General features: G+C 36.5%; 1 protein-coding gene across 1 annotated transcript; it reads left to right on the forward strand.

Annotated features, from left to right (window-relative positions):
• The first annotated feature begins 2,817 nt into the window (after window positions 1–2,817).
• Window positions 2,818–3,198, forward strand: LOC145158399 (uncharacterized). Its single transcript, XM_079077303.1, has one exon. It carries the CDS (start codon window positions 2,818–2,820, stop codon window positions 3,196–3,198), a length of 381 nt encoding a protein of 126 aa, XP_078933429.1.
• Window positions 3,199–11,443: the final 8,245 nt, after the last annotated feature.

The raw sequence follows: 11,443 nt of genomic DNA on the forward strand, positions 1-11,443 counted from the left end.
TGGGAAGAGATAACCATTGATTTTATCACAAAGTTGCCAAGGACGACGTGTGGAGTTGATTCTATCTGGGTCATTGTTGATAGATTAACCAAGAGTTCTCACTTCATACCAATTTTCAAGAGTATATCCGCTGAGAAACTGGCTGGAATTTACATTTGGGAGGTGTTGGTTCGGCATGGAGTGCCAGTTTCAGTGGTTTCGGACCGAAATGTCTGTTTCACCTCCAGCTTTTGGGTGAAGTTTCATGTGGACTTGGGTACTCAGCTAAATTTCAGTACAACATACCACCCCCAGACCGATGAATAGACTGAGCAGACGATTCAGACGCTTGAAGATATGCTCCGGGCGTACGTGCTGCATTTTGGCGAGACTTGGGTTACTTACCTTCCACTAGCCGAGTTCTCCTACAACAACAATTATCATGATGGTATTGATCAACCACCTTTCGAGATGTTGTGAGGAAGGAGGCGTAGGATCGTGGTTTATTGGGGCGAGCTCGGACATCGGGTCATTGGGAGTACTGAAGTAGTGCTCAAGACCACCGAGTTGATACAGCAAGTGCTTGACAGGTTGCGAGTCGTGCAAAGCTCGAAGAAGAGTTATGCAGAATGTCATTGTTCGGATATTTATACAAGTAGTCTGTATCTTTTAGATAAGCTGCCAGTTCTAATTTTCTACCAGAAAGTGTAACAAATTTCATATGATATTAAAAGTTACAAAAGTGATCCCTATAGTTTATATGATTTTACAGTTTCCATTTTCCTAAACTAAACTCATGTTTTCTTTTAAACGTGGAAACGTAAACTACATAAACGGTCCCTACTGTTTTCAAATTTTCTAATTAATAGTATTTTTAATTATTGTTATTTTATGATTTACTTGTTTTAACATTTGAGTATTAATTTATAAAGGTAAAATCTTATCAATATGGGGATTTAAAAAAAATGAAATATTTTTATAAAAATTATTACGAACGTTGCAATTAACGTAATTGAATGATTATTAGTTGGCCGAATGAGACAATTGGATAGTTGAACCAAAATGAACTCATAGGATGTTTTCTAGGATGTTGCCTTAGAAAAATTTGTTGGTGGAATAGAGGGTGCATGTTAGCAACAAAGCTTCGGTCAGAACTTATCGGTTACGAGGTAAGTTTTTCGTGTTCTGTGGTTGCTCACACATAAATGTTTATCATGTGGTTTATATACGGCTTTTCATTTATTTATTCACAATATATTTTATGATAAGTATGGTTTTGTGTAAATGTTATTTTGAGTTGTTTATCTATTGTGCATTTTTTTTGGATGACATGTTTAGTGGGAATGGGTGGGGTGTTTAATCGCCATGAGCATGACGGATGTGTGTGATCGGCGGGGATGGGAATTGATAATTATACTCAGTTCCTTGGATATTTAAAATACTTGAGTACAATGGATGATAAGTTGTCTCAAGGAGAAGGGAAATGAACCTTTGGTTCTTTCTTTGGATAATTAATCGTTCCCCTAAATTATGTCATCGGGTGATATAATTGTTGTATGATTTATTCAAGATATATGATAAAACTATATGTTTTTTTATGTGATGGACATGTATGTGCAACACGAACTCACTAGGCCCTAGGTATGTAACCCTTTTAGAAACTTTAAATGTGTGCAACCTAGGAAACTATTTAGCAAGTGGCAGAGAAAAGTCCAAGGAGAAGGATTGATCCAGAAGACGACTTAGGAATTCCGCAAAGACGTAACACCCGAAGTTGTTCAATTGAAGACTTTATTTTATTTTATTTTTCTTCTGCTGTAGTTTAGTCTATAAGTAAGTTCATAATTGATTTTGGGAGATGGTGGAACGATTATTTTTCATTTAATCGATATTTGTAAATTGGGGTGTTACAAGTTGGTATCAGAGAGATGTTTAACCAGATTAGGTGTTTGCATAAACACTTAAGCTTAGACGGAAGGAACAAGAGGTAATCAAACGACTAAATTAGACCACTTCTCGCATGTAGGTATCATGTCTTCAAAGAGATGTGGAAGGTTTGTTAGGCTCACCCCGGAGGAAGAACGTATCCCAGTTGGATCATATGTTAGAGCACCAGGAGTTGTACCGTAAAATTCGTTGATCCCTAATGCAAGTCATGGACGTGGCAAAGGAAGAGGAGGAGGCAGTGGTAGAAGAAGAGGGCGAGGAGCAGTAGCAGCATCGATAGCTGCACCGTCTGTCAGGGTAGCTCCGGCTCCCACCGTGGTCGAGGTCGAGGTCGCGGAACGGGTCGTACGACAAACATGATTACTAGAGAAGAATTGGCTGATTAGATTGCCCAGTCGATTCGAGCCACCTTGCCAGATGTAGTTGCTCAAGCACAAGAAGCAATAATAGGTGAGTATGAAGGTAACTTGGGTGGAGGTGAAGAAGACTTCGAGTACAATACACCAAATATAAATCATGACCCAAGTATTGCACAACCCTCAAGGCATCATGACAACCATGAATGGCGAGATTGTAGTTACAATACGTTCAGCTAGACCAGTGAGCTATTACGCTTTCTTCAAGGGATGGCTGCTTCCAAGCCCACCTCCTGGTTGTCATCGCTCGATCACTTCCTTTTCCACTAAGTGATTGCTTAGGGACCTTAGCGTACGATCTGGATTGTTTCCCTCTCGACTTTGGATCTTATCATCCAATACCAGACTTGTCTTCGACACGGGCAGGGTTGCTTTCTAGACAGACGAGTATGCTCTTTCTCTTATTGCTATTGATGGGGGTAAGCCACCCGTATTTAACGGAGAAACTGATCCCGTTTTGTCATCAACGTGGATCATGGAGATTGAGGAAACATTTAATACTAGCAAGTGTGCGGATGAGGACAAGGTGATTTATGTGGCGACAATGTTAAAAGGGGAGGCTATACATTGGTGGGGTATGGTGAAAGAAGTTAGGGGGCGTGATGCGGCCAATAGGATGATATGGGATGAGTTTATGAAAATCTTTAAAGAAAAGTTTTGTCCTCGAACGGCGGTCAAGCAGTTGGAAGAAGAATTCTTGACATTAGAAAAAGGGAATATGACTGTGAGAGAGTACACCACTAAGTTCACGGAGAAAGCAAGGTTTGCCAAAATTTATGTGTCTACCGAAGAAAGGAGGGTGGAGAGGTATATTTGGGGACTAAAAACCGTCGTTCGTGAATTTATAGAAATTTAGAAACCAGGTACCTTCCAGTCTGTTGTAGACGCCGCAGAAGGCCGAGAACGGGAAAAGAATCGTCAGGGTGAGAATAAGGATTCAGGAAAAAGGAAGTTGGAAAGTTCAAATATAGACTCAAAAAAATGCAAAACTCCTAGTTCAGATCGTAACTATGGGCAATAGTCTGGGATAGAACAATGTACTATATGCAAACGATTCCATGAAGGGGAGTGTAATATGCAAGGTTGTAGAACTTGCTACTCGGTACCTGCTCGGCCGACTGGGGAGTAGCGAGTACTCGAGAGTACTCGGGGAGTACTCGGATTCGGTAATTCATGTAGAAATATTTTTAGTAAAATTATATGTGTCAAAATAATAAGTTAAAATCATAATTTGATTGAAATATATAACAAAATTAGATACATGTGAATACATAAAAACTAAAATACACACAAATGTCTCACTTCATAAATAATTACTGAACATTTAAGATATATATGTAGTAATAATCACATGTGTGTGTTAAATAATAAATCATTAAGTGTATTATACATATTAATCTTGAAATTCTTGATTTTTTTCTCTTTTTATGACAATTTTGACCATTTGACCGAGTTTGACCGATTTCGACCGAGTTGGTCGAGTTTGACCGGGTAGGCCCGAGTAAGGCCGAGTAATACTGAGTAGGCCCGAGTTAGAGAGATGTTGACCGATTTTTGACCAATTTTGACCGAGTTTGACTTAATCCGAGTTTTTTTGCCGAGTTCACATTACTCGCCTCAGTGGAGGGCCGATTCCGAGTAATCGGCCGAGTACTCGGCCAAGTAGGCCGACTTTTGCAACACTGGTAATATGAACCAAAGAACTTGCTACAAATGTGGAAAGATAGGACATATCGCTTCAGATTGTAAAATAGGGAAGGTATGTTATGGGTGCGGGTCCCTAGATCATATCAGGTCAAATTGTCCCCAGAACAAGGGTAACAGTAACTAACGCATGATGACAGAGAAATGGAATCGGTCGGGCGATGAAAAGGTAGAAACGACAAGACCAAAAGGCAGGGATTTCCATATCATAGCTCAGGAAGCTCAGGATACCTCAATATAGTGTCATGTGCCTTCCTAGTAAACTCTATATTTGTGGGTGCTATTTGATGTAGGTGCAACCGTTTTTTTTTCATTTCTTTTTGTAAGTGCCTAAATATGGGTGCAAAAGCTTTAGAAATAAAGATTGATGATGATCATTGTGTAATCTTAAGAACGGAATTTGATGGTTACTTGATTTAAATAGACAGTTGTTTAGCACCGCTAATACTAGTACCCATAACACTATGAGATTTTGATATTGTGATATTGTGGTATGAATGGATTGGTTGTTGAAAACCAAGCTAACATAAATTGTAATAAGAAAGATATTCAGGCGTGGGTACAAAATAGGAGAACATGATGTGACACATATACCATTTATAAGGGAGTTCTCAAGATTCCCATTGGTTAGCATCAACAAGCATGAAAGAAATTATTTAGCAGTTGCAGGACTTGCTTGATAAGGTTTTTATTCGACATAGTACATCACTGTGGGGGACACCAATGTTGTTTGTCAAGAAAAGGGTGTGATGATGTAGATGTGCATGGATTACCAAGAGTCAAAGAAGGTGTAAGATCTTTTCTAATTAAGGAAGGTTAACATTTTCACTTATACACTAAGTCACAGGTAAAGGAAGGAAGTAAGATTCAGATGATGATAATTGATGCAACCGTCAGTTTATTGGTTGAACTGAAGAAGAGTCGGAAAGAGTCCTTGATAGAGGAGAAGCAAAAAGTATTAGATTTGTGTACCTAGTATAGGATGACATGTTTAATAGGAACAGGGGTGTATGATAGTTGGGATCATGACGGGTGTGTTGTGACCGGCGGGGATAGGATTTGAGACATTACTCACTTCCTTGGATATTTAAATGCTTGAGCATAATGGATGTGTTGTGCCAAGTGGGAAGGGAAGTGTACCATTGGTTCTTTCTCTGGATATCGTAAATGTTCCTTTAAATTGTGTCATTGGGTGAAATATACTTGTAGGAAAAGTTATTAATGAGATTGTTCGCTTGTCTATTTATGATCAGAACCTTAGTTTCATGTCATCATTTTGGAAGAGATTACAATGAGAAATGGATTAGCTGGTCAAGAAGTTAAGGAATGTGGAGATACAACTAATGAAAACTCAGTGAAAGTAACATAAAGGGTCAGAGGCGACATGGGAAAACGTATGAGATAAGAAGACCAAATACCCTTAATATGTTGTTTAGTTCAAATTCTGAGGACGTAATTTTTCGAAGGGGGGAAGTTTGTGATAACTCAAATTAAAATAAATATATAAATATATGGTCTAAATGTATTATTATAATTATGATTAAGGAATTAATTTGGAGTAAATAGAGAAATTTTGGAATTTTAATTCCAAAACCTATCACTTTGATTAGAGTCATAAATTTGGACTTTTGGGTTAAATAGAAAGGTTACAAACTTGGGCATTATAAAAGGCACGAGAAATAGAGTGGAATGCCCACAAAAATTGCAAGAAAGGTTGGAGAAACAAAATATAAATCGGGGTTTGAAGTTCGTGAAGGTTTTCGGAGCTATTTTAGAAATTAAGGTATGTCTCTTCGATTTGATCTTGATTAAGTTGTTTGAGTAGGTTTATATGAACTCATTACGTATTTTGGTTCAGTCATATGTCTCTCTTCGGCCAAGGAATAACCGAATTTGGTGAAAAACAAGTGTTAAGTTTTGGTAAAAGAAATGGTGAATTTTAAACCAACTTTAAAAATAAAAGAAAATTAGTAGTCTCATTTGTCGATGGTGGTGGTAGTACCAAGGTCTATAGTTCGATACCTCGGGCACAATGCGTCACTTATCTTTTATTTTTCGAATGCAACGTACAAACCCACCTCATTTTCTATTAATTAAAGTGATATTTATACAAGTAGTCCCTATCTTTTTGATAAGCTGCCAGTTCTAATTTTCTACCGTGTGTAACAAATTTCATATGATATTAAAAGTTACGAAAGTGATCCCTATAGTTTATATGATTTTACAGTTTCCATTTTCCTAAACTAAACTCATGTTTTCTTTTAAACGTGGAAACGTAAACTACATAAACGGTCCCTACTGTTTTCAAATTTTCTAATTAATAGTATTTTTAATTATTGTTATTTTATGATTTACTTGTTTTAACATTTGAGTATTAATTTATAAAGGTAAAATCTTATCAATAGGGGGATTTAAAAAAATGAAATATTTTTATAAAAATTATTATGAATGTTGCAATTAACGTAATTGAATGATTATTATTTGGTCGAATGAGACACTTGGATAGTTGAACCAAAATGAACTCATAGGATGTTTTCTAGGATGTTGCCTTAGAAAGATTTATTGTTGGAATATAGGGTGCATGTTAGCAACAAAGCTTCGGTTAGAACTTATCGGTTACAAGGTAAGTTTTTCGTGTGTGGTTGCTCTCACATAAATGTTTATCATGTGGTTTATATACGGCTTTACATTTATTTATTCACAATATATTTTATGATAAGTATGGTTGTGTGCAAATGTTATTTTGAGTTGTTTATCTATTGTGCGTTTTTTTGGATGACATGTTTAGTGGGAATGGGTGGGGTGTCTAATCGCCGTGAGCATGACAGATGTGTGTGATCGGCGGGGATGGGAATTGAGAATTATACTCAGTTCCTTGGATGTTTAAAATACTTGAGTACAATGGATGATAAGTTGTCACAAGGAGAAGGGAAATGAACCTTTGGTTCTTTCTCTGGACAATTAATCGTTCCCCTAAATTATGTCATCGGGTGATATAATTGCTGTATGATTTATTCAAGATATATCATAAAACTATATGTTTTTTAGGTGATGGACATGTATGTGCAACACGAACTCACTAGGCCCTAGGTGTGTAACCCTTTTAGAAACTTTAAATGTGTGCAACCTAGGAAACTATCTAGCAAGTGGCAGAGAAAAGTCCAAGGAGAAGGATTGATCCAGAAGACGACTTAGGAATTCCGCAAAGACGTAACACCCGAAGTTGTTCAATTGAAGACTTTATTTTATTTTATTTTTTTCCGCTGTAGTTTAGTTTATAAGTAAGTTCATAATTGATATTGGGAGATGGTGGAACGATTTTTTCATTTAATTGATATTTGAAAATTAGGGTGTTACAGGCCTCGTACTTCTTTTAAGCTGCCACGATGTGGCAGTATAGGCCACAACATGTAGCTAGCAAGTGAGAAACCCTATTTTCCGGGTTTTGCTCCCTATTTCAAGGAATGTGGAGGCTAGGGTTTGCTCACCGTCAACATCCATCAACCTCCTTGAGATCTGAGAAACCCTAAATCTCTTTCTCTGTGTGTGTGTGTGTGTGTTTGTGTGTGTGTGTCATTTTGAGCCCTTGTTGGTGTTCTTGAAGCCTTGGAAGGAAGAAAGAAGAAGGGATGAGCCAATATTCAACAAGCTCGTCCTCATCCTTTGTGTTGGCAATCTTCTGGACCTTTGTAAGTGTCGAAGACTCGATTTTTAACATGTTAGGTTGCTAGATCTTATGTTTTGTCCCTAAATCTTCATGTTCATGTGGGTTAGAGTGTTAGGATCTCATATAGTTTGCAACTTTATGGATCTATAGGACATTTGACATAAATGTTGGGTTGGATCTGGATTCTTGAGGGCTTTTCAACCATGCATGGAATTTCCATGGAAAACCCCTCTTTTTGACTCATTATGGCTTCAAGACATGAATTGGATAAGCATATTTGTAAAGAACCAACTTTAATGGTGGATTTGGTATTAGAATCTGTTCTTGATTAAATAAGCCATGGACTCTTTGGAATGAGTGCTTAATGGGGAAATTCCTGTCTTAATTAGCTCCTTTGAAACTAGGGTTTGAGGTTTTGACCTTTTGGGTGGTCTTATCGGGTAAAGTTGGAAACTTTATCCTCTAAGACTTTGTTTCAAATCAGATCTAAAATTGGAGCCCTTAGGATCGAAGAAAGCAACTTAATCCATTAAGCTATTGAAAACCCAGTACCCACGGCATGGCTCGGGTTGCCACAGCGTGGCGGTGGGAAAAATCACGCCTGGCTGTTTCTGGAGGGCCACATCGTGGCCATAGGTAGCCACGACATGGTGCTTGACTAAAGTCAACGTTGACCGTTGAGTTTGACCATTGAATTTTGACTTGAGTTGACTTGTGGTCAAGCACCAAATTTGGAGAATAAGCTCAAGGTTTATTTTGTTCGACTGAATAGGTGGTGCGTAGCAGCAGTACTCTATCAGTGAGAGTAGTACCAGTAGAGCATTTTTTGTGAGGTGAGTCTTCTCATCCTACTAGTTGGTCGAAGACACCAATGCCGACCCAGTAATTTATATGTGTAAGGTGTATGTGACTATGTGATTATTACTGATATGATTGTATGATGTATGCATGGAGCCACTCTGGTCTCGGAGTCATTACAGACTCGGGGTTTATACAGACCCGGAGGTTGATACGGACCTGACACAGCTACTTGTTACATGGGGTTGATATAGACCCGACACAGCCATGTGCTGTTATATTTATGTGTATGTTGTATGTAGTATTTTGGGGAAGCTCACTAAGCTTTGTGCTTACAGTTATGTTTATGGTTTCAAGTACTTCCGCTACGAAAGGGAAGGGCCTGGGGTGATGGGACAACATTTTCCCCCTCATGTTCCGCAATTATGATTTCTTTTACTCTGATGTTTTGGGATAGTTATTATCATGGTGGTTTTTGAGACATATGATGTATGGGATTGATGATTTTTAAAATGAAAATTTTTATCATTGTATTTTGGGTCGTTACATGTTTAGACATTTCTGGTGTCTTTAATTTACTATCATTTCTATCTAACTCATTGGTAATGATCGATTTGAATTTCCAAGGAAAATAGTACGACCATTACAAATCGATACTCCTCTTAATCGTTAATATTTTTCTCAATTATCAAGATCAATCAATATTCCCACTATTATTCAAAATATTAGTCATCTCATTCACAAATGTTAGTAGTTCACGTATTATCACTCAAAGTCGGTTATTTTCTCTTAGCATTTTCTCAATTATCTTCTGGTACTCGATTTATGGCTCACTTTATAAGCTATGAGTATATCACTGATTATCAAATATATAAACTAGAAACTTATTAATTCTATCACATAATAAATATCAATTAAGCACTCCACATATTGATCCATAACGAATCACATATCAACTGCTATCACTCACTTCTCAGTAGTTCTACTAGTTCTCATAATACTCAAATTAATCTTCTTACCCCCAATGGTACTTACAATGTAGTTAATCCACTCGAATATCTATAAATCATTCAAATCACTCGGATTACTCTAATTAACGATCTATTATTCAATTTCTCATATCACTAGGTCAATCTCTAAGATTATTAATTCAAATTAATTACTATAATCAATCACTCCAATCAATATCAATTATTCGGATTAATCTTAATTATTCAGATCAGTATTACTCGCTCATATCTATCTATTCGATCAGCATAAATCACTTGGTTGAATCACTTAAATTGCTCGGATCAATCAACCACTAAATCATTATTAATAACTCTGTCCAATCTAGCTCAATTAGTCGGGTACTCACTCAATTCAATCTAGTCAATTACTCAAATCATTAATCAACCATTCTCCATACTTTTTTAACACTCAATTAGGAAATTATTTCTCTCGCAAGTTTGCAATTTTTCATATCAATTTCTATCACTTCAGTAGACATTAATGTTGTAGTTTCTAAGTGTATACCTCATGATTTTATATAACGTCGGATTCGATAGAAAGTCGAATAGTTGATTCTACCCTAAACCCACAACCAAACAAGGAAGAGGGAATAAAACTGAATTAAGAATTCTCAGGCTATAAAATCCTAATACGGTTAATCTACTCAGATACTCATAATTCACTTAGATTAGTCACTCTTGATTAATTAAATTAATCACTAAAACTATTCAAATCAGTTATTTATATCAATTACTCTGCTCAAAATCAGTCACTTAGATTAATCACTCTAATCAATTTCTTGATTTAATTAGTTCAATTTCTCAAGTTAATGTTATTCGCCCAGATCAATCACTCGGATTCATCAATTACTCAAATAAATTTCTCATATTAATCACTCTTCATCAAAATCAATCATTTTGATCAATTACTCGAATCACTTAGATCAACATCATCTAATTAGATCAATTATTCAAATCAATATTATTTACTCAGGTCAGTTACTCAAATCAATCATAATATATCTCATATTGGGATTAGGCCTCGTCACCTCTCAAAGACTCAATCACAAATATCATCTTCATGAGTAAACCCAATCACCTCTCATGGGTCTAAACATGTATGTCTCAATCGTCTACATGAAATGATCTAATCGCCTCTCATAGATCAATCATGTAATTCTATCAATCGTCTACATGAAATAATCATGTACGTTTATGATCTCGATCAGAATTCTCACTCGTCTTGATCTTTTAACAAATAAGATCCATTCACCTCCCATGGATCTTATGTAAATCTCATGATCTCAATCAAAGGTTCTCATCCTTAATCTTATTGTATCTATATTCTCCTATCCTTCTATCATAACTCATCTAATTTCCTCCTTTAGATCAATTTCGATTATGTTATCTCGACTCCAGAATAGTATTATCATTCCTATTCGCGTTCGTGTACTCTATCTCATCTCTTTAATCTAATCATCTTTTATCTCAATCTAAAGTTCTCATTATAATTTCTGTTTTTATCTTTACTTTGGAGTTACTTCCTTATTTTAATTCATGAACTCAGATTGTATACACTCTTGGCATTTATTCTCTTAATGCTACTCAATTTGTATCTATATGGAATCTAACTCGTTTCCTAATAAGCATTGCGTTATAGTAAACTTCTCGTTGTGCCTTAATCTCCATTTTATCAATCTTCGTTATCATGTCGTGATATCATCTTCATCAAGTCATGGTCTATCATTCTAAATAATTATATAACAATCTAGTTTATGTTCGTGTTGTGGAAGACTCTTGTCGCGTCGCGGATACCTTAAGTGCACTACCTTTATCTACTCACCCTCATAACCACGTCGTGGCTTGATCCTAACCACATCGTGATGATCTAGTCATCACGTCGTGATTTTATTCTCTCCATGTCGTGATCTCTACAACTTAAT

Source organism: Lactuca virosa, chromosome 2, assembly GCF_052849685.1.
Source record: "Lactuca virosa cultivar CGN04683 chromosome 2, Lactuca_virosa_CGN04683_v6, whole genome shotgun sequence".
Taxonomy (NCBI): Eukaryota; Viridiplantae; Streptophyta; class Magnoliopsida; order Asterales; family Asteraceae; genus Lactuca; species Lactuca virosa.